We start from the raw sequence: 24,909 nt of genomic DNA on the forward strand, positions 1-24,909 counted from the left end.
GCACTTAGGGTTTTTTTGTGAGACTCCAAAAATATCTAATATGTACAGGGTACAGCAGTCCCAGATGGAGCATATGTGCCAAGAAGGATACTTAATACTCAGGGACAGTTCATCCAGTTTGAGAAATTATATATTATTTCACTTCCCTCTAACTGTTGTGTAGGACAGTAGTGGAGCTCTCTTCCTCTCATTGTTACTGAGTGCTGGATACTGGCTGGATGCTCCAAATGCTAACTGTTAGCCTCCTGCCATTGAGCTGGACTTCCCCCCAACTAACATTCTGAAAAGTAACTTAAACCACTCAAACTGTTTAATATACACAGTTTGAGTTATGATGCATGGCAGTAATGGACGGATTGTAGGAAAACAAGAAGCTCGTCAGTTGTCGTTTAGTACTAAGTTGTTATTTCTGTCCTCTAACATGTGTACATGTGTTCGAGGAAAGCAAATGATAGCCAACTCAAGCACTGACGTCTGTCTCTGTGCTGGCTGCTGCTCCTCTGGAGTGGAGTAAGACAGGAAGTGCAGGAAAAATACAGTTAGAAATGGTAATTTGAGCAAAACTATTGTCTGCGTACACTCAGTAAGTTGTATGTGCATTTGATGCTACATCCATGTGGTGATATTTAAAAAAAAAAAAAAAAAAAAAAATCTTTTATTTAAACCCTCTGTCAACAATTTTGGACATGAAGAGATTTTGAACTTTAACCACAGGAGGAACTTTTGACATTTTGAACTTTAGAATGTCAATAAGCCACTGCAGTCACTTCTCAGCTTCTTGGCACATGCTCATGTTATAAAAACATCTGCATCTTCATGTGTAAAGAGATATTTTCAGATATGCTACTGTATGGAAGGAGCTTTTTTTTTTTTTTTTTAAAGAAAAAATAAATAGTTTTCAAAAAAGTGTCTGTGTGGACATGGACTTCTCATGAAGTGTCACTTGGAAAGTGATGTTAAACCCTCTTTGAGTGGATTAAAGCAGTTAAGGAGGAAGTCAAATTATATAATTTTTTTTTTTAAATTGGGTGAACTGTCCCTTTCAGTTCACTTCTGTATAACTGATGTTGTGACTTCTGAACCTTGAATTTTGTCCCACAAGTCTGTGATTGTGATGTTAACTAGCAGTAGTAGCCCGCCTTGGTGTTGGGCTCAGTGGTTCAGTTTTACTGCCATGACCCCATGTTGAGGATTATTGAAGTCCACTGATGGACGAGCCTGCTGACTGCAGATCAGCTCCTGTTTCTGATTTGGGTAGGAGTTTGATGCCACTCCTCCTGCCGCTCGGAGCAGCCTTCAGTATCTTGGTGCTCAGAGGCTTTCACAGTGTCTGCTGTCCTTCTGCTGGCGATGGAGAGGCTGGTCTCAGGTCTGCTACTCCTGGCTGCACTGTGGAGCTCAACTGGAGCTTCAGACAGTCAAGGTGAGAAGAAATTTCACTTTCAGAGCTCAACTCACTTTCTAGAACTTTGGATTCAGCACTTTATCTGTGTAATGATGATGTATCAGTGAGTTTAGGCACAACATGTAAATGTAAGCTTGAGGCTTTGGATTTAGCAGTCTGTATTTAGTCAGTTAAGAGGGAGCCTCATGTTCACACATCAGTTTTGTGTTCAGTTTCTAGCACTGCACAAACTGTTCTTAAACTTGTAAAACTGGTCAGCTTTGCAAACTGTTTTGGGGAAGTTTTAATGAAAAACTAGGTCCTGGAATAAAAGGGATTTCGTGACTTCAGTCCTTGATCAGAATAAATGAATCTCATTTTCCCCTTTTATTTTATGTGCTGAACACTGGGGCATTTTCCTGTAGTAGATGAGTTCAGCTGCATCAGTATTTTTGTTCTCTCACTTCCAGCCAATGTTCTGACTCATTAATTCATGTTATTTTGGCTGTTTTTTTGTTTGTTTGTTTTTGTTTCTGCAGAGACTGAAATGTCAGCAGATGCAATTTCTTATTTTACTTTTTCTTGTGAATGAACTTTTATTTCTTTTTCTATGCATATAAGGAAAAAAAAATAAAAGAAGGAGCTGATTGTTATCATAGTGAGATTATTCTGGTACTTGATAAATTTACATAAACTTTTTACATAAATCTGTCACTTTCTTACAAAGCTTTGTCATTTCTGTGCAGAGCTTTCTTGTCATTATTTGTCTTAATTTAACTGACTAAAACAGTATTCATCAACGAAACCTTTTGTAGGATGAAAACTGGATGAAAATTGTGTAAAAATTCATCTTTGTTATCAACAAATAAAGAACATACTGCCAGAAACAGATGAATGTAAACACAACCTCTGACCTCAGTTTGGAGGGTATCTCCAAACTGAGGTCAGAGGTTGTGTTTACCAGATGTTAGTTTGGCAAGGGGCACAAAGGAACAAACCACTGGATAGCACAGATATGACCAGCACACACGCAGAGTTAAAATTAGCTGGGCATTACATAAAAGTGTCTGTGTGACATGTCTTTAAAAACAGCGCGTTTTGGAGAAGAAAAAAGAAGAAAGGACATATGGACAGTCTTTACTTTGATATTTAGTGCAGTATAATAACAAAAGCTATGTTTCATAGGGAAATACAAGAAGCAACCCATCATTGTAAAAGTAAGAGCATTAGTTTAAAAAGGTTATTCTGCATCTCAAATGACAGTGCCCCCACCCCAAGCAAAGGCCATAAAAACTTGTAGAGAAAAATAAAAAAAACTTTGTATAGAAAAAGAGAAAATAAAAAAATATAAAAGACTATGTAACAAAACAGTGAACTACTTAAAACTACTTAAATGTTAAATGTTAAATGTGACTCAAACTAAAATGCATTTTATTCAAAAGACTAAATAAAAATGAACAATGCTTGTTATAAATCAAATGAGAACTAGTGCTGCAGTATGGAAAAGAATACAATAGAAATACAGTACAAAGATGGTATTTTCATGCCATGCTGCCACTACAGTTCAGCCTCTGCATGGTAACTTCTCCTCCAAAATGCTCCCAAAAGAGCTCTAAAAGTAAAAGGTCACCACTACACATTTGCAAAGCCATTGGAATGCAATCTAAGGTCATCAGTCAAAGCAGCAGTATGCTGTATTAAAGCTTGTTTATCTAAGGCAGGACTCTCTCAGCAAGAAGCTTGCCGTCCTGTTGATCTTTCCTCCTTTCAACACTGCTAAGCCTTTAGTCTCCATGTGGTCTACAAAAACTGGGAGAATGAGGAGGGGAAGTCTCAAGTCGCTTAAAATGACGAAATACCTTCCCCTCAAAGCTGATACAGTCAGCTAGAGGGCTGCTGTGTCTGATCGGCCAAGGGCAAATGAATGAGTTTATTCATTATGTAGCAACTGATAATATATAAGTATCAAAATGTAATAAAATGGGTCTCGCAAATGAAATTGTTAATTAATTACCTGTTAATGTAATTAACTCCCAAATAATGTAACAACATCATAATATTAACTGATGAATAGTACTTCATAAGGGGTGGATATTGTTTTGACTGAGTAATAATGGGCTTAAAATATCATACCAGTGATTTTGCATGTTTGGCATCATTACTACAAAATGTATTCACTCCATGTTACTGATAATCTTCTTGCTGAAGTAAGCAGTTGTATTTTAGAAATCCAATATTCTCCAACTTTTTCTCCAGCCATTGGTTTCCATTCATTCCACTATGATATGAAAATGAACTTTCAGAGACTTCAAACTTTCTTCACACCAGTATTCCATCACTGGAAAATAGTCCCCGAGGAAACATTTGCTTTCCCCAGCCAATTATCAGTTCTGTGGTTTTCGAATGTTGATGACTTTGTTAGCTGCAGAAACAGAACATTAGAAGATGAGTGTTTCCATCACAAATTCACATTTGAAAATCAAGGGATTTTGATTATATTTTGAAATCTTGAGTACCCCCACATGATTTGCGAAGTGGTTTGCTGCAATGTAAAATGTGGAGAAATTGTGGTAAATGGACCAAACATTCAAAATCAATGGTATGGTCCTTTAAGTAAGTACTTGGTTAGAATAATTAGAATGCAGTAATTCAAGATGTTACATTGTTAGTTGGTACTCTTATTACATCAAGAGCTGAAAATGTAGTTATATAGTAGTTATAACCAGTTGCTACAACACTTGCTATTGTAGCAATGCAATTGTATTCTAAGCAGATAGTTAATAAGTTAGTGTTTGTAATATTATATGAGTCTTGTTGTTATGATAGCACTTAGTGTTTTAACTGGTGTGTTTCCATCCTTTTTCAGTAATGTCCCTCTCCTGTATTTTATCTGATTATACTATATTAAAAACTGTAACAATTTGTTGATATTGCATACACCCACTGAAGGGTCCAAAAAATCATTTGTTGCCATTATAATACATCCTACTTTTATGCATTATGCCTGCTGACAAAAGGGGTGATAAATTCCTTTTATTCATTTGCTTTTACAGTGTATGAAAATAAAAGTCGTTCTGGGTCATTTAACGCTTTTGTGTAGATCAAGATAAGCACCAAACATTTAAAAAAAGGGATAGTTTTATGCTACCTTCTAGTTATTATTTATTGCTGCTTACCCGTGGCTCACTCCTGTTCAAGTACTCACATGTTTAAACAGTAGCAGCCATTTGGATCAAGTCCCAGGCAAGAGGTGAAGCCATTGGTGCTTTAGCACCTGGAGAGCACCACTGCGGTCCCTACTGTCCTACGTAACAGCTATGGGGGAAGTGAAATAATGGTTTTTCAAATGGCTGAACTATCCCTTTAAGTGAACACATATTTACATAAAAATAAATGAATGAAAATGTAACTTGTTTCTTCCATCCTTGGATAATACTACTGGTAATCCTTCTCATACTCACTCAAATGGCTGCTGGTAATCAAATGTTGACAAAACCTTTTTACCCCTCTTCCATCCGTCTCCTAGTGATTGACTTGTTAGGGCTGCATGATGCTAGGCAGGCGGACCAGGCTGTGCTCAAGCTGTCAGCAGCACTGGATGTGGCATCAGACATTTATCTGGTTTCCACTGTCCGCCTGCCACCCAAGCTGGGAGGAGTCCTGCTGGGCCTCTACAACAAAGACGACAACAGGAAGTACCTGGAGGTGGCGCTAATGGGCAAGGTCAACAAAGGTATTTCTGATTCAGTCACTTTGTCATTCACGTAGCCACACAGGTATCAAACAGCCATTAATTAGATGGGTGGAATAAATACCAGCAAAGCTCCAGCTCTGTTGGTTTTGATCTTTTCTTTAAGCTTGATCTACTTTTGTATTAATCTTCCTCTACTTTCATCTACTTTATTTTTTAATCCCAGAAAAAAGATAATCATTGATTTAGCACTCAAAACATTGGGAATTGAACACTTGTGTGAGGGTGTGAGGGTAATGCCTATATTAACTGTCTTTTAGAAATTGTCTTCCACCTAGATATTTATTAACACTTCCAAAAATGTTGCAGTGTTTCTGATTCTTTTATTCACAAAAAAATAAAAGGGGACTTGGTTGGGTGCCAAAACAAAATTGTTTTCAGGGTTCAGGGGGAAATCAAGGAAAAAGACAAAGTACTGCCACGGCAAGCCAAGGCTGTCAGTCTTCATGTTGCAAACATGAGTGACTCCAGTCAATCATTTTGCCCTCAGTTTAGCCCGATGTTCAGACTGAAGGACCATTCCATTTCCACTCCCTTACTCAGTCTGAAGTTGTACCCGTGTTAGCCAGTTTCTGTTGTCAGAACAAACACTAACTACTCACTACTGACTGACAACCGCTGGGACGCCGTTTTCAGTCAACCATAGAAACTGAATGGGATGCCTGACGTCCAGTTCAGTTTCTATGGTGTATATGGCAGTGCTATTGCAGATCAGTCTAACTTAGCAACTTTAGCCAGCCACAGAAATGTCAGTAAATGCTGACACTTTGGGGCTTTTATTCCAAGTTAATTTGTTGGTTAAAGGGGTCATAACAAATGTAAGAGCTCCAAGGCCAATGAAAGATATTTGGGCCAACGATTTACTGAAGGCAGGGTGATTCTAGGGAGTTAGTTTCTATGGCTGGACAGTTTTAAGCCTCCGGCTAGGCTAACAACAGGCTAGTCAGGAAAATTATCTCCCTGGGACAGAGCTAGGGCTCCTTGCAGGGCGAGTTGATAAATTAAACTTTTACCAATTCCTGGCAGAACCAGGAAATCACACTTGAATTGGGCAACACCAGAGCTACGGGCTATGAGTTACAAGAATTTTTTCTATCTATGTATATGTGTGTGTGTGTGTGTGTGTGTGTGTGTGTGTGTGTGTGTGTGTGTGTGTGTGTGTGTTTGTGCACAGTCAAAATAAAGTAGTTCTGAAATTGCCATCTGCTATTGGTTGATCATTGGCACTAGGTGATATAACCACTTATTGTATTCTGTAGAAGGTGACATGGCACCAAATACCATTAGATGTCAGGCTCTACAAAGATTTGGGTTTGGTGTTACTCATTCTTTAATAAAAGGCCAATATTGAAATTATACATATCATCCTGACCCTCGTCTGCATATCTATTTGTAGCTATGACATTTCATGTTAGCCTCTTAAATATGTAGGATTTCACATCCCTTGCCTTTTCACAGGAAACTAACAAATTTGTGCTAACTGACTGGAAATTGCATCAAAGAGTGTGTGTGGGATTTGGTTGCTATTTCATTATTAGAATTGTTAATATTTGTATGTGTTGTTTGTTATGTTAGAGGTTCTGTTTTGTTGCAATGAAGACTGCTCACAATGCTAACATGCTGTTTTCAGTAGAGGGGAAAATGTGTAAAAAACAATCTCCTGTTAATAAAGCAGATTTATAGGTCTGCCTTTAACATCTGTCAGTTCTGGTGAGGTATGTTCGCCAGGACGGGAAGCTTCACACCGTCAACCTCCAGAACCCAGCTCTCTCTGATGGACGCAGTCAGTCCCTGATCCTCCGGGTGGGTGGGCTCAGACGCAGCCACCTCCTACTGGAGCTCTATGTCAACTGTCGATTATCTGACTCGGCACAAGGCCTGCCCTCATTGGTTGCGCTCCCGGCAGAGGCGGTGGATATCCGGAATGGGCAGAAGGCTTATGCCAGACTACAGGTAACTGACACATGTGACATCACTCCATGCAGGAAGTCAATTCAGACTTTGTCATATTGCCATTACACTGCGTTCATGTACTCAGTGGATTTTTGGGAGGCTCCCGTCTCCGCATTTGCAATGTTAGACATAAAAAACAGGTGCGTTCATATGCTTCTGAACTCGAAAGCAGAAATTTGTTGTAATGACAACATAGCTATGATTGGCTCAGTGCTTTAATTGGCTCCGCCAGCCAATCAAAGCAGTGGGCATTCCTGTGCTCTGGAAGCAGTAAAGGGATGTCCCACTGCAGCTGTCCAACTTTGGTTTACTGTGCCTGACCTCTGAATCTGAATTGTAGTAATAATGTCCACATCTCAAGTTGTTCAAATATTCTCCTGTCACGTGGTTGAGGTTTGGCACCTCCATTTGGTGCACAGTGCAGGTCAAAATTAAGCAAAATCACATGTGAGGTTGTGCTGTCCCACTGAATATCAGCATGGCTGTGATGTGGCCAAGTGCCAAAGATAATCACAGCTCTACAGTTCTACAAACAGCATCATTTCTCAGTTAACTGTACTAAACTACAATAGATAGGGATTATTTATTTATTTCACCAATTTTTCGGCTCCACCAACACAAATAATTCCATCAGAACTGATTTGTGCTATAACAGAACCCTTGTGAAGTAGAATTATACATAATACTAAAATGTCTGGGTGCTGTTGTACTGGATGTCAGTGCTCACAGAATGAGTCTTGTTCAAACAAATCACTTGGTCGGGTCTAACTGTTGTATAACGTAATATAAATGATTTGCCAATATTGTTTGAGTCTAGTCTGACTGTTGTCTGCATTAAATGGCAAAAATACAAATACTACATAAACAACAATAACAAAAAAAAAAAGTGTTTTAGTGTACACAGGCAAGTTGTGCTTTACCCTGACTTTACATTGATTGCATCATCAGTAATGATATTGCAAGCTTTAACTCATGACTTATTCTATGTTTCCCAATATTTCAGGGTTCACTGGACACTCTAAAACTGGCTCTTGGAGACTCCTTGGCCAAAGCAGGACTTCTGGCTGACTGTCCTTTCCAAGGTGATGCTGCCTCACAGAACTCAGGTATGCATATTCACATTAGAGTGTGGACTGGCCCACATATTTGTGTCCAAACCCATCCCAAGACGGGAACATAGTAGCTGAGCCTGTCCTGAACCTGACAGGCATTCTTTTTTTGTATTAAAACCTGACCCGAGCCCAAGATGTTGCTTGTCGTCCATCGCTAGGTTACATTTACCACCTAAAATAGCCCATGTTGCCTTCAGCATTGTCACGTACACTCACGGAAATTAATGAAATGATAATATGATACTTTATTAATAATAAGCTGAAAAGCTAAGAGATACACATAGTGTGAATTTATTACTTTAGCAGTGGAATGCAACTACTGTAGTAGCTGTTTGTAAGGTAGGTGTCATGCTGTAATTGTGCTAAATGAATTACAAATATCTTACCTTGCAGTCCCTACTATTTGGATGCATTTTTGTATGCTGTATTAGCCTACTGTTTTTATAATATCCTGAGTGGATATTATAGGTGTAACTTTTTTACCCTCTCTATGATGTGTCAGACTCGCTCTATTATAAACCAACTAGTCTGTACTAGTTGCCACTTTAAGGGCATTAGTTTTAGTGTGGAAGTGGAGATCATATGGACTGAAGGTTTTTTCCCCTCTTGTTCAGCAGTCAGCACTGATGCAAATGGAATTCTGGGTGAGTCCACTATATGACCTTAAACAAGTTTCATCTCTTCTTCTCTGTTGCATACTCTCCCTTAATATTTGTTTATTTATTTATCTATTTATTCTTCCACTAGTGAGTGAGATGGCCCTGTTTGATGGTTTGAAATTTTAGTCTATCTATGAAATGGTTTTGGAACTGAGACTGTGTGTGGAAATGAGTCCAACAAAATCCAGCTGGTCTTGTTAAACATGTTACATGTTAAACATGAAAGACGTTATTTGTCTCAACATTTCTGTTGCTAGTGATCTCTCTTTAGATAGATTCCTGTCATTTGACAGAGTACTTCGAGAGGATATGAGGAAAGGAGCAGCTTCTGTTCTTTAGTGTCATAAATGTCGCTTCAGATATTGATGAGCTGTACAAAAAGATCTCTCTCTCTGAAAAAAAAAAATCTTAGTGTGTGTTCTGGAATTAAAAATCAATGCAAACAAATGACCAATACCAAGAAGACTGGTCTTTACTGGTTTTGGGCAATGACAAATGGTGGAAGGCTGATGGAAAAGTTACATGTGACATGTTTATCCTCTTCAAAGAGCAGAGACAGGAAGCAACATGGTTTCTGGGAAATGTGTTCATTTAGAGAAACACCATCACTAACCACTGTATTGGTGTAAGAAGCTGCCAGTCATCTCCACCATGACCTAATTTGTTTACAGGAATTGTACCAAGGTATTACATTTAATATGATAATGATGTATTTATTATACACCATTGATAATACATGTGGCACCTTTAATTATTCAGTTGTACAGTTATTTCAATATGAGAAGCTTCACATTTGAATGGGCTATGCTGGGCCATTGTTAAACAGTAATACTTTTTGGTTCCTAGAAAGAATACACATGCACTTTAAACAACAGATCTCAAGGACCGGTCCCCTGTGAACTGGAGTTGGTTTTCAGCCAACCTGTCTCACTGGGCTGAACGAAGCAATGCCAGTCAAAACTTGTCAGACAGATACAAATTATTATGAGAAAACACTGAAATTAATTGAACACATGTTTTGTTTGGCCATGTCTGAATCAGGTGACCATACAAAGGCTTTAATTAGCCAGCTGATTATCTTCAACCAGATCTTGGGGGAGCTCCGAGAAGACATCAGGGAACAGGTGAGAAATATAAAGAAGAGGGGCAAGGCAGTCATGTAAGCACAACATTTTAAGGTAATAGCTTGATTATTACTGAGTCTATTTGAAGCAATGACTGCTGAAATGTACATGCTACCTGTGCAGGTGAAGGAGATGTCACTGATCAGGAACACAATCCTGGAGTGTCAAGCCTGTGGTTAGTATGACTCCAACAATTAAGTTCAACAGGTTAGTAGGTCTCCCAACAGGCTAATGGGATTCCAGCAGAAACAGACTGTGTCCATACAAGGGTAGGCTGACTCCCCCTGTGTGTATTATTCACCGCAATTCATGCTCAGAGAAATTCAGCCCAAAAAGGGTACCATTTATGTTTCTACTGTTGTGTTGATAGCTCCACAGTATTGCCCCAAAACCTGCCCATAACATGCCGCCTCAGTGTAAAAGGCACCCATCCTGCCCATTTTGTGCGAGTGGGAAAGCCTGGTAAGCCCTGCCTTTGACCCTTGACTCTGCCCCAGGCCACGGTTAGCAGTGCCTTGCCCTTGGGCAATCAGTGGGCCATTAGCCCCTATTACTAGAAGGGCTAAAGAGATGATTTGACTTATCCAGGTCGAAAGAGAGCAGTTGGAGGTAAATTGCAGGTATTCTGGAGTCTTATTCATGAGTGAGGTTAAGAAGAATCCTGAGACTGACCTCTGGTCAGGTGTACTGGATGCAGTAATGTAGGTGTTGTGTTGGACTGTGGTGGCGATGTGTGAGCAGTGAGCCATAAAGCAAAGTTGTCACATCAGTGTCACACCTCTGACTTTAGTTCTTAGACTGGAAACCTAACATATGAATGGCACAGCACACAGATACAAGGTGCAAAGAGTTTTCTTACAGGCGGAGTCCACCAAAACATTTTTTGCAGTGTCTTGCTGTGTCCTCAGGGTTCCATGAGCCCCAGTCTCGCTGCGAGCCCAACCCCTGCTACAAGGGTGTGTCCTGCACAGAGACCAGGGAATACCCAGGCTACCACTGTGGGCTCTGCCCCGATGGCATGATGGGTAATGGCACCTACTGCCAGGATGTTGATGAGGTATTATATGTGTAGCTACTAGTACAGTATTTCTAGAAGAATGCAACAGTGTATGCATGAAGTGTCCTTTCTGGAATTTTGTTCCCTGAAATTTCAAAAATACAAAGGAGTCTATCCTTAAAAAGCAATTATTTTGAAAGCAAAAATGGCCATTAGCAGACCCGTGGCCATAACGTGTTTTACTTTTACTTTTTAATCAGGCTTCAAATCCAATATGGTGCTGAAAACAAAAATTTTAATGGGCCTCATCTAGGGCTGGGCAGTATACCAATATTATATCAGTATTGTGATATAAGACTAAAGATCCGCTGGGATTTTGGATATCATAATATTGTGATATGGGTTGCTGTATTGTGAAGAAAATTTTGTGAAAGCATTAACAGTCATCCCTATAATAATAATAATATGGATGAAAATATCGATGTGAAAGTATTCAACCAAGGCTATTGTGAAACTTGATTTTGTCCATATCGCCCAGCTTTAGCCTCATCATTTGTTAGCATGTTCTTTGCTGTGGTGGGATTATTAGCGGTCGTGTTGTGGATTCATCAAGCTCCCTCTGAAAGCTAAACCCCTTCCCCCTGCCCCCAGTGCATCCTGGCCCAGCCATGCTTCAGACCGGAGACTTGTGTGAATACTGCCAAGGGCTTCAGCTGTGAACCTTGTCCTGTTGGCTACTCTGGGCCTGAACTCAGTGGGGTTGGAGTTGACTTTGCCAAGAGCCACCATCAGGTATGATGAAAACATGACACATTTTACACAGAAAGGCAACCTATATTGTCATTATTATTATTATTATTATTATTATTATTATTGTTGTTGTTGTTATTGTTACATCATTTCTGTGCCGTCATCGAGCACTCAGATATTAGGCATGCGTAGTTTTGATCCCAATTAAACCAGATACATTGATAATAAAGACATTACTTTGGGCTAAACATCAGGAGCAGCAGCTACAGAAGAGGCTTAGGGCCACACAAACATTTAAAGTTGTGTTCTGAGATTAATCTCAGAATTCTGAGGAAAAACTTAGAATTTTGATCTTAACATGAGAATCCAGAGATTTAAGTCAGAATTCTGAGAGTAAGGTCAGAATTCTGACGAATGACTATTCTTGGAATTCTGAGATTTTTACTTTCTCAGAATTCTGAGATTAATCTCAGAACTTTTTCTGTGTGGCATATAAATGCATGTAAGTTTAAAACTGATTCATGCAGCATTGTGAAACTTTGTGGAAAAGTTGTTCATGTGGCAAGGAAGTACAGATTAGTTTTTCACACTGATTGGCCAAAAAGGGGTGTGGCAATGTGTTTTATTAATTTTTGGTGGATATCTAACATGTGGAACTGGCATATCCTGACAAATGCAGAGTGATGGTGGAGGTAAACACTCTATGGAGTGCTTTTTCCTGTTTTTTGTAGGTGCTCTATTTTACTTTAGTTAAAATTTCTTTGCCTGACTAGCATAAGGTCATGTACAAAGCAAGACCATGCATTATATTTCAGCTATATTCTGTAAATATGATGTATAATCCCTTGTGGGATCGGCCAAGGTGGCATGAAACTAATAAAATAAACTGCAACTTCTACTACCACAGGGCAGTAAAAGCCTTACTTGTTGCCCCTTTAATAGATGATAGTTCATGTCCCTTTAGTGGATGATGTTCCCTTCTACCCATAACTCTAACACCACCCTCATGTGCTGCTGCTGTTGTATGCAGGAGTGTCACGATGTAGATGAGTGTATGGAGCTTCCCAATGCCTGTGTTCCCAACTCAGTCTGCATAAACACAGAGGTGAGTTCAAACCACATCAGCAACATACACTATCACCAACCAGATTTTCTGGCAATGTAACCACTATTATTGTACCGCTTTACAAGCCCTCTGTATATTCTTAAAAAAAAAAAAAAAAAAAAAAAACTTATTTACTTACCATTTTGACATTAAATAGTAGGGTAAACACAGGTGTTACTAATGTAAAGATCTGTTGTATTTAAGTGTGGCAGAGCCTTTCCAGCAATCCAGCATGAACAGTAGCAGGACACTGGCTCTGTTAGACCTAAATGGTCCTTAATGGCATGAGTAATACCTGTGTTTACCCTGCTATTTCATGTGGCTGCTGTGAACACGGTCTGTTGTCTGTATCGTACTCTGTATTCTGTATTGTGTCAGTGCAATCATGCCCTTTGCCTATGGAGCATCATGTTTCAGGCTGTCCTCTGCTTAGTTTTTTCTTTTTCCATATTTTCTAACAGTAAACTAGCACCAGTTTTTGTCCTGTTCCTACTGATCATATTTTGTGCGTGTTTTCTGGTCAGGCTATCTGGCTAGTTTCATTACAATTAATTTAAAAACACTTGTGCTGTATCTAACAAACACACACACACACACACACACACACACACACACCCACACCCACAGGGCTCCTTCAGGTGTGGAGAGTGTAAGGAGGGTTTTGAGGGGAACCAGACCACTGGCTGTTTCCTGCGTCGTTCCTGTGCCTCACTGGGCTACAACCCCTGTGATGTCAACGCTCACTGCGTGATGCAGCGCAGCGGCGAGGTCTCCTGTCAGGTCAGACTCTTGTCTCTTTCCCTCTGCCTCCTGTCCCACACATGATCCTCCCACAGTCTTCATCTGGGATTGCACTTAATAGTGTCAACTGATGTATTAGCTGCTTTTGATTGATGTCAGTCTAATGTATACATTGATGTGTAAAAGAGCATTTCATAACTGTGTGGGAGGATTTTTTTGTATTGTGTTAAAGGGACAGTTCAGCCATTTTGAAAATTTGTTATTATTTCACTACTAGCCAGATATTAACCAGACATACAATGATGTTTTTGTGATAATATCTGTGGTTATATGTAAAACATAAGATGACCATGTTTTCCCAAAATGTTTTTGTAGTGCGTCAACACACTGATAACGTCTTGTGTCTTGTAGTGTAATGTTGGCTGGGCAGGTAACGGGAATACCTGCGGTCCGGACTCGGACATAGATGGCTACCCTGATTCAGCTCTGCCCTGCATAGACAATGACATCCACTGCCGACCTGTAAGTCTACACTCACTTCCAACTTTAACAGACAATAGAAACACTTTCCAAAAAATGAAACTATTGTGATCTTGAAGTGGGCTAAGGATACCGTCAACCGGGATGAGGGAGCTTTCATGCTCTTGCACACCTGGGACTCTCTCCTCCAGAGACCACTGAGCAGCAGGGGGCCTGGTCAATCTGGTGGATCTGACAGATCCATCAGGAACAGTAGGAAAGGAACAGTAACTCTCATGTGAAAAAAGTAGACCAAATGAACCTTTTCGAACTATAGGTTAATGCCATATTTTTGTTCAACCCCTTGAATTAAAGCTGAAAGTCTGCTCTTCAATCACGTCTTGATTCCTCATTTCAAATCCACTGTGGTGGTGTACAAGGGCAAAATTATGAATATTGTGTCACTGTCCAAATACATATGGACCTAACTGTATTATTTGTGGTCAATGTGGTTTTCCTTGACCCTTGCAAAGCAATCTCAAATTTATGTTGAAGTGTTTTCAAACCATTGTTTTACGGACAAGTTGTTTTTCTGGACAGGACAACTGTGTGAACACGCCTAATTCGGGTCAGGAGGATGCTGATGGGGATGGTATAGGTGATCGGTGTGATGAGGATGCTGATGGAGATGGCATCAAAAATCTGGAGGTGAGTAGAAGAGGGGCCAAGAAATCTATAAACTTTATTTCCCCCTGTTGGCCAAGACTGAACATTGACATTATTTCATCCTACATAAGTGTTTGGCAATTGTTTTCAACATGTATTGCAGATTTATTCATACGGAAGTTTCATTTTGATGCTTTACATGCAGTGATTTATTTGAGACAGAGTTGGAAATTACAGGAAAGTTCCACCTGAAAGCACATTAACTTGTTTACATACAGGAAGTGCTCACTTTTTACATTTCATTCCTGGTGCTATTTTGTTCCCAAACGTCCCCCAAGATTCTCCACTAGGTGAGACATTCCAGTGGAGGTGGGCAAGCTATGATTTATAGGGACCTTTTAGAGCAAAATTTAAGTGTGTTGGGTTGTATAGTTACATGGGTGTGATATGAATCCACATACCGGCTATATATCCTCATTAGTTTCTCTGAGCTGCTGATCCACAATACTGTGTCTCTATTCACCTCCATAGCAAAACATCTCTTATGCTTTTAGCAAATAAATGAATTCAAACAAAGTGCTAATATAAAAAACAAGACCAAGTACTCTTTTTTAGGAAAAAATAACCTAATCATAGTAACCTTGAATCAGGAACAAAGCACCTCATAGTACTTCCACAAATTATTGTAATTACATGAAAATATTACTTATATTGTGTAACTACATAGAAACAGTCCTCAATTTATTGACCTCAGACATTTATCAGAATGTCAACTTTGGATAACATACATGTTACATAAGACATACATAATACATGACACAGCATTTTTCAATGCTTTCTTAAATTCATTTATCTAGTATCATAATGATTGAGCTTCATTAGGATACTCAAAGAGCCACCTGTTTCCTTCAGTCTTAACATTTATAGAAGCACTATCATGTCAAAGGCTAAAGGTAAGAAGCTCCTTCAATCTAGTGCTCCGGTATATAAAACAAAGCATTGCTTTGTCTTTTTTCGAAACTGATCGGGGGGACTGTGTGTCAGATGGTGATGGTTCTTCAGAGTGGTTGTCCAGGTTCTTGGGAGCTCTGATTTTGACAGTCTTATTGACCTTATTTAAGCGTTGGTTTTGTTATTCTGGCCTGAATTCCCAACCAGCTCAGTTTCTTAAAGTGATTTCTGATCATATGATCCCTTGAACAAAGTCCTGGTACAGACCTCACCAGCCTTTTCTGTAACACAAGACACTAAAATCAAACCAGAACAGATATGCGATCAAAAACTCTCAAGGTACAACGCCATTCATCAGTCACTTAGAATACTCTCCATTTAGGAAACAGAAATTTTGTTCAGGAGTTCCCAGTTTTTTAAGGCTGTCCCAACCTACATTGACCTATATTAATGTCCAGTCTTTGGTTAATGCAGAACAGTTAATGCAGTGTGACAGAGATATTGGATGTCATATCCTTGTCTGCCAAAGCCACTAAATAGCTCTGGTTATACTGTCTTGTGTTGGTCTGTTTATGTCCCTGCAGGATAACTGTTACCTTGTCCCCAACAAAGACCAGCAGAACTCTGACACTGACTCATATGGTGACGCCTGTGATAACTGTCCCAATGTCCCCAACGGCAGCCAGAGAGACACTGATGGCAATGGCATCGGAGACACCTGTGACAGTGACATTGATGGAGATGGTATAATAGCTGTCCACCTTCTGTCGATTTCAAAGTTTTCTTTGTTTCAGTCTTGTCTCTTTAGACCTCACATTCTAATTAGAGTCATGTAGAGCTCAGTTACGAATTATGAGGCCAATCGCAGAACTGCCTGCAGCAGTTCACAGTTTTCTGGAGACTGTTGCAGCCTAAAATGCTTGATTTCATGGCAGCTTCTCTCAAAAACTTTGGTGCAATTTTGGCCATACCGAAGAAACAACTCAAAATTAAAAACTCATCTTTAGCACTTCCTATAGGCCTAGATCTGTAGCCTCTATCATGGTGATTAAGAAGTTACTTTGCAATGTCTCTGGCAGTAATTTCTGTTGGTAAATGTAAAACATTGGTGTTGAACATGCCTGCTTGTTCAGAACATGAAAAATGGAAATTTGGTAATGTGTGCAATGATACTTTGGTAAAATGCAATGGTTGCAGAATGCTAACTTGCAGAGATAGGACAAAATTGCAAGGTTGCGCAGATTTCACATGATTTGGTTTACTTTGCATTGTTATTTTGATCATGAAATTGTGAAATCCTGGAGGGACTGGAAAGTGTCTCTCTCTTTTGTCACTGTCTAGTAAAGTGGAAATGCCAAAAAATAATCTTACAAAAAGGATAGAATAGGATACAATCCCAAGAGGTTTACGAGTTAATGAGACAAATCTATGCTTGGAAAAGATTACTTTCTTCACTAATTGGCAGTGTGAAGCTAAATTAACCAAACGCAAAACTGTACATGCATACAAAGTTACATTTTCCAATGTGATTCAGATAAAAGAAAATCAATTGTAGATGTGATTACATCATTAAAGGCCTTTTTCACTTCTAATCTATAGCACTATTCCTATCCCTATAGGTATTCCTAATGTGCTGGACAACTGTCCCAAGATCCCAAACCCCATGCAGACAGACCGGGATGAAGATGGAGTTGGAGATGCCTGTGACAGTTGCCCTGATGTCAATGACCCCATGCAGGTCAGACAGGCCACTAATCTAGTGAAATCACATGGACAGTTAGTTAACTGACCCATCAAAATTTCTTTTTCAGTCATTTCACCCTGTCTTAAATTAAAGGAATGGTTCAAGATTTTTAAAGTCTATCTCTTTTTTAAACTGGCTGCTCATGTAGCTCATGTTACTTCTCCGAGAAATTTTTCTTTTTCAGGGAGAGAGTGAAATAATACCAAACTTTCCAAAATGGATGTGAAAAGTCTCTCTCACACCAGTAATGCCCTTTTAGTATTCTTTTTAATCGAAGATGCTGATGGCCAATATTTTGTGCTGATATTCAATATCTGTGGATTTTAAAGTTAATATGCAAAAATTAATTTCTTTTTACTGAATGTTTAAACAAGGTGAACAAAGGATATTGCAAGTTCAAAGCATTTGAGAGAAATTCTGTCAAACAATACTGAATAAATCATTTCAAAAGAACTGAAGATTTACCTCTTTCACATGGAGACACATGGACACACCAATATCTGATATTCCAAAAAAGACCATTATATTGCTTCAGCCCTTGTTTTTATACATTATTTCACTGTGCAGTGGTTTACACAATGAGTTTTCATACTTTTATCCATTTTTGTTCATTTAGAAATATGCCATGTACCGTATAATACCTGTTATTTTTCCTCCCGCTTTCGCAGTCAGATGTAGATAACGACCTGGTGGGCGATGTGTGTGACACCAACGAGGATATGTAAGTAACTGTCATCAGGATAACCCTCATTTCAGACCTCAGAACACTGCATGCATAACTATGAGATCATGATGAAAATCTTGGATTTTTATTCGCTTGTTTTTTGGAGGAAGTAAAAAGATTTTAACTTTAGTAGTTTGCAGTTTGAAGTGACATGTGGATTATGACTGTATTTTCATTTTGAAGTCAACTATTCCTTTGAAGGGCTTTGCAAGTCTAAGTTTTAGTGACACCCTGTTGACTAATGTCCATGGATACATTACATTAACTAATTTTTATATGTATGTTAAAGGCACATTCCACGATTTTGGTTATATGGAAAGGCAACCCCGCACTCTAAACTTTCCACCCAAATAAGGTTTTGCCAGAGGAAAGAACAAAGACAACCAATAGGGGTGCTTGTCCTTTAGTTCAAAACCATAACAATGTTTTTCTACAGTTTGCTTCAAACATAGGAGCAATTATGAAAATAAAGTATGCCTTCAATGACTAAAAATGTATTAAGACTTTCGTATTTTTCATCATTTTAAATTTATAGATATTTCAGTGCCTACCCTACTCAGTCACATTTTTATGTGAATTAACATACTGGAGTACCTGCTTTTAAAAATATTTAAGTATTCAAAACGTTTCTTCAAATCCACTGGGGTGCTATACAAGGGCAAAATTATGAATATTGTCACTGTCCAAATCAGGGACGGTTTTTGCTATGGGCAATGTGGGCAACCGCCCAGGGCGCAATCTACTTGGGGGCGCACAAGCGCCGTCCAAAAAAAAAAAAGTGCGTCCGCAAAAAAAAAAAAAAAAAAAAAAAAAAAAAAAATCGTTTCTACACTAATATCGCTCATTTCCATGTCAAGTTGGTGCAGTGGGCGCTAAGGCGCCCCTACTATCACGTCAACTTGCTGCTGAGAGTCATGTATACAGGTCATGTGTGTCAGAAGAAAAGGCAAGGGGGAGGGGGGCGGGGGATCAACTTGCGACTGCAGAGGCTGTGCGCAGGTTGTGAGTCTCAGGAAAAGCAAAGGGGAGGGGGGCGGGGGATAGACTAACCTCTGATATGAAAGATCCCAGGCCAAACAACACAAACTGCTGCTTCCAAATAAATTGTATTTCATTCATAAAATTAATATAGACCCCTTATAGCTACATGTAATTTATTGGGTTATGTGAAAATGCCAAACAACAACAACAACAACAACAACAACAAAAAGTCAATGGAGTATCATGGACAAAAGGCCAAAAAAAAAACATCAGGTGCCCAGTTCAGAAAGAGAAGGAGAGAAGAAGAGGAGAAACGTTCAAAAGATAAAGGTATGCAAGTCTCTATGCGTGACGTTAATTGTGCATGTAATGAAACAGTAGCCTATACCCTATTTATTAGCCTCTTGCTAATATATTGCCACTTAGCCACAGAAGTTTTTTTTTTGTTTGTTTGTTTGTTTTTTTGGTTTTTTTGGTTTTTAGTTTTGCTGAACTAGCAACTATTAGAATTTTAGGCATCATGTCATGGAATTAATTTCACCCATAGGCTAGTTTGTGTTTGCAACACAACAAGTGCAAGTTCACATTGGCCTGTTAGTCTGTGGATTTGGTAAACAATATGTCCTGACTGTGGAATTTTTAATTTTTTTTTGCTATACGTGGGTCTATGGTAACCTAAATAACTTCCTATACACTGACATGACATTTTGTAAGCTATATGTGATATAGCTTTAGGAGTAATTTCTAGTGTGTTATTCTTAGTTAATAGGATGTTAACAAATGATAGGCCTGATGTGGTGGGGGTGGGGGACGGTTCGCCCAGGGCGCAAAACTAGCCAGGACCGCCTCTGGTCCAAATACTTATGGACCTAACTGTACATCAAACCCAGTTGAGAGCAGGTACAGTGATTGGTTTTTCTCCTGTGAGGAATTCAGCATCTGGCCAATCACATTTTAGACAAGAAGAAAAAAATCAGCAGCTGACCTCAAAATTATACTTAAATGTATCAGGTAATGACAACCTTCAGGTAATGACAACCTTCATCGAAATGTAGTGGAAGCAAAAGTATGATATTTGGCATTGAAATGTAATGCAGTACAGGTTGTAAGTTTCCCAAAAAATACTCCACCACTGCCATAACCAAGGCACTAAACCAACAGTAGCTTGAACCCAGTATGGTGAACTTTATGAATACACAGCAGGATGTTACCCGACAAAACTAGTTTTCCTGGATCAGTTAAGAGATGTTTGTTCATGAGAGTTGCTACTGTGCTGTTTCTGAAGTCTAGTCTTGTATCTGAGAGTGATTAATGTTAACACCGTGTTGATTTCAGGGATGGTGACGGCCACCAGGACAGCAGAGACAATTGTCCCTACATTCCTAACAGCTCTCAACTGGACTCTGACAATGATGGGGTTGGAGACGACTGCGATGATGACGATGACAATGATGGTGTCCCTGACATAGGACCTCCTGGACCGGACAACTGCCGACTTGTTGCAAACCCCAGCCAGTTAGACAATGATGGTATGGATGGCTTTACTGGTAAAAATTTGTCACGAACATTAAAGGGATAGTTCACTGATTTTGAAAAAGTTTAGATTACTTCACTTCCACCCTCACTGTTATGTAGGACAGTAGTGGCTCTATCTTCCTCTCATTGTCACTGAGTGCTGGATACTGGCTGGATGCCCCAAATGCTAACTGTTAGCCTCCTGCTATTGAGGTGGACTTCCCCCCAGCTAACATTCCTAGAAATAGCCACCTTAATTGAAAACAAAACAAAACAAACAAAATCTAAGTTTGATGATTGTGATTTCCAAAAAATATCAACAGTAAAGCTATTTTCTTGTGTCTAAGCTGTCTAAGCTGTCTTTTTTCTGTTTCAACCAGGAAATGGTGTTGGTGATTTGTGTGAGACAGATTTTGATGGTGACTCAGTGGTAGACTCACTAGACGCCTGTCCAGAGAGTTCAGAGGTCACCATGACTGACTTCCGCTCTTTCCAAACGGTCATCTTGGATCCAGAGGGAGATGCTCAAATTGACCCCAACTGGATAGTCCTCAATAAGGTGGCCACTGGTGAAAATATATGTCCATTCCTAACATGAAAATAAATGGATGAATAGATTACATTCTGTTAGATGAGATGAAATATTAGGTAACCAAACTTATAGTCATGGCTTTTATGAGATCATGGATCACAGACTGATTTTTGTCTGAATGTTTATTAATGCTGACTGATAGCTAAATTTTAATGCCATTATATTCAGAATAACATATTTTCCTTTTTTCAGGGCATGGAGATTGTCCAAACCATGAACAGTGACCCAGGTTTAGCTATAGGTAAATCCGCAAACCCTAAATTATATAACCTAGAGCTATTCTTTACTTGCCTCTCTTTTTCCCCCATCTGCTTTTTCTGCTTATGTTGACATGGAATTTGTCCTACTTACTGACTGTCAGTTGAAATGTTCCCTCTGCCTGTCAGGGTACACAGCCTTTAATGGAGTGGACTTTGAGGGGACGTTCCACATTAACACAGCTACTGATGATGACTATGTGGGCTTCATATTTGGCTACCAGGACTCATCCAGTTTCTATGTGGTGATGTGGAAGCAGACTGAGCAGACATACTGGCAGTCTCTTCCTTTCAGGGCCATGGCCCAGCCAGGCCTGCAGCTCAAGGTGAGGGTACAGAGCTACAGAGATTGAGTTACTTTAATTTTGGTAATACTACGTACTTAAAGGAGCTGTAAAATGAAGGCCTTGAGAGCTCAACGCATTGCAACTTGAGGAAAAAACATGCAAATAGAAAACATTTAGAAAGCATTTTCATCAATTTGACAACACATTTGCAGCACTTGGAAAACATGCGGCAGTTACACCAAACAACAAGGGAAATGTTTCCAGTGGATGCTTAAAAATGATGAACACGTCTGGTTGCTGTAAACACTGACTCTCAAAATTAGTTTAGGAATGCTGAAAATGAATTTTGCATTTTAAGTGTGACTAATGTTAGTAGGCTGATAAAAGGTCCATGTAAGGTCAGCTAAAAACACTGGCAGGCTTGCACATTTGTCTTCTTCAATCAAACACACATTTCCAAGGTCTCTAAACTAATTGGGCGTTTCTCACTTGGCGTTTTTTTCTGTGTTTGTGTTCTTGTGTTCTTGCGGACTTGTGAAACGTCATCAGTCACGACCCAAGTCCTGTTCCAATTCAAAGTTCCCATCTGACCAAGTTCGGTCCAAATTCCCGGATGTGTTCTTGCTCCGCCCCTTTTAGCGAGGATGCATCGGTTGATGACTTATGTGGACTTGGAACAGCCAGGTATCCCAGCATGCATTTTGCACCAACCAGCAACACTGGAGGAGAGAACTCATAACTGTAAAATTTATAAATTAGCCCATGAAAATGAGAATGAGGCAGAGTTGTAGTAATTATTATAATATCAATAGTACCTCTCTGAGCTGTAGGCTGTCATTTATTTAAATTAAATTAGCTAAATTCAATGGAATATGATTATGAAAAGACAGAATAGTGTTTATATAATTTTTCTATTTTATTATAAACACTATAGGATATCTGGTTATATTAAATATTGCCAAGACAGTTGAGATGAAGAAGTCATTAAGTTCACTGCTGTTCCAATTGCAGAACAACCATCCGTCCTCCAAGTCTGTATTCCTGAGTCGACCTCGCCAAGTCCGAACTTCAAAAGTCTGCAAATCCGAACTTGGCAAACTTGGTATTGAGAAACGCCCACTGTTGACAGCACTGTTGTTCATTACTTTTAAGTGTCCTCTGGAAACACTTCCATGTTGTTTGTTGGAATTGCAGCGTGTTTTCTAAATGTTGCGTCTTTCTATATTGTGTGGTGTTGGCTGGGTTTACAACATGTTTTCTAAATGCTGCATGTGTTGTCAGATTGATGAAGATGTTTTCTTAATTTGCTTATTTTTTCTTTTTTGAATGTGTTTTCTTAAGTTCCAGTGTGCTAGGCTTTCAAGGCCACTGAATGGAGGCCCCATGCATAAGTTTGACTGGAAGCCTCAAAACATGCAATCAGGACCAATCAGCGTCCTTTGAGCAACGACAGCCAGAGATGTTCTATAGCACTGCAGTTTGCACCTGCCAGAGCTTGACTTGACCTCTTTTATCTGTATAGGCTGTGAAATCCCGTACAGGTCCAGGTGAGTTTCTGCGTAATGCCCTGTGGCACACGGGTGACACCGCGGGTGAGGTCACCCTGCTGTGGAAGGACCCTCGCAATGTGGGCTGGAGGGACCGGACGTCCTACCGCTGGCACCTCAGTCATCGCCCACATGTGGGATACATCAGGTGTCACTCATTAACACAGACAAAATATAAAGTAGCAATGTTTGACTTTTGGCGTAAAGTGCTCATTCCTGTGGTGTGTCTTTTTTTCTGTAGGTGTACATGGGCACATCTTTTTTTGTTTCCTCTTCTGATTACTGAATTATGATTTTTTTTTTGTCCACAGCAGTATCTTGAACCCCTCCAGCACATTCCAAGTGTAACAGTGCTTGTGTATGTTGTAAGGTTAACTGAATGAACTGTCTTGTTGGCAGGGTGAGATTATATGAAGGCACAACACTGGTGGCAGATTCAGGTGTGGTGATCGACTCTTCCATGAAGGGAGGCAGATTGGGCGTGTTCTGTTTCTCCCAAGAGCAAATCATCTGGTCCAACTTGGGCTACCGGTGCAATGGTAGGCCATCCATCAGCTTTTAGGTCATGGTCACATATTGGCCTTTTCAACAACAAGAACAGAGAAATCAAAGAGCGTGCAGTCGTCTGCAAAGAAAAAAAGTATTTTTTCAATTTGGACATTTCCTGAATTTCAGGAAAATATAGAAGATGGTACTAGGAAATGTAAATTGTATCTTGAAATTGCTAATCAGTTGGAGATGGCTGGTTTCATTAGAACCCAGGAACAAATTACAAATGAAAAAAACTGAAAGAGTACAGACCCCAAAAAAGACCAAGCAAAAAAAAATGGCACTCAAATGAGATCCATCACAAGTCACATTTAAGTTCTTAGGCCAAATGGATATACCTTCTGTCAGCCACAATGGGTGGGTTATTTGTGTGTTCCATTGCAAAAAGCAAGGAAAGGTTGCTGTTTCTCAGAGTCTTTTCTGGTGGGCTTAAGGAGCGTACATGTTTTGTGATGCCCTTTGCTCAGTGTTGCTGGAATAATGCTAATGCTCAAATTTCCTAATTCCATATCTCTGTTTTTCTGCAGATACTGTACCAGAAGACTATGAGTTTTACCGCAAGACAATCCACATTAGAGTGTGATCCTACATCCTCTTAAATACTCACCTATGGCTTTACTGGATTGTGTGTGTGTGTGTGTGTGTGCGTGCGTGTGTGCGTGTGTGCATGTGTGCGTGTGTGCGCGCCTGCCTGCAATGTGTATATTAGACAGTAAGCGGGAACGTCTGACATTGAAGTCATTCCTTAGTTCCATAATAAATTTTACAAATGGTTATAAGAAAGCTAACTCAAAAGTCACACCCTTTTGCCTTTTATATTGTTGAGTACTGTGTGTGCATGGTTAACACGTTTATTTGTGTGTTTAATATGTCCAATTGTCAGACAGCAGTTAGGCAGTGAAGTATTGTATATGTGTTTGACAGTTACTGAACTGAAGTGACAGTTTGGGATCTTTTTTCAGGCATCAGACTTGTACCTTTCATTTCACTTTAATAAACAACATAATCCAGTCTGTTTGGTAGAGTTTTGTTACACTGTCGTTTTGTAGTCATTTCTCTAA

General features: G+C 39.5%; 1 protein-coding gene across 2 annotated transcripts; it reads left to right on the forward strand.

The window, feature by feature from the left end:
• The first annotated feature begins 1,270 nt into the window (after positions 1-1,270).
• Positions 1,271-24,841, forward strand: thbs3b (thrombospondin 3b). Of its 2 annotated transcripts, XM_030063232.1 has the most exons (23): positions 1,271-1,423; positions 4,911-5,117; positions 6,841-7,088; positions 8,092-8,194; positions 8,818-8,844; positions 9,901-9,983; positions 10,107-10,158; positions 10,892-11,040; positions 11,632-11,772; positions 12,761-12,835; positions 13,463-13,615; positions 13,988-14,098; positions 14,636-14,743; positions 16,237-16,396; positions 17,272-17,390; positions 18,065-18,117; positions 20,437-20,630; positions 20,997-21,175; positions 21,401-21,449; positions 21,595-21,791; positions 23,275-23,447; positions 23,699-23,838; positions 24,376-24,841. In XM_030063232.1, the coding sequence occupies exons 1-23, from the start codon at positions 1,351-1,353 to the stop codon at positions 24,429-24,431; spliced, it is 2,850 nt and encodes a 949-aa protein (XP_029919092.1). In that variant the 5' UTR covers positions 1,271-1,350; the 3' UTR covers positions 24,432-24,841. The 2 variants fall into 2 exon arrangements, with proteins under 2 accessions (XP_029919092.1, XP_029919093.1); XM_030063233.1 differs by lacking the exon at positions 24,376-24,841 and having other exon boundaries at positions 23,275-23,433; positions 23,699-23,830.
• Positions 24,842-24,909: the final 68 nt, after the last annotated feature.

Source organism: Myripristis murdjan, chromosome 11 (genome assembly GCF_902150065.1).
Source record: "Myripristis murdjan chromosome 11, fMyrMur1.1, whole genome shotgun sequence".
Classification (NCBI taxonomy): domain Eukaryota; kingdom Metazoa; phylum Chordata; class Actinopteri; order Holocentriformes; family Holocentridae; genus Myripristis; species Myripristis murdjan.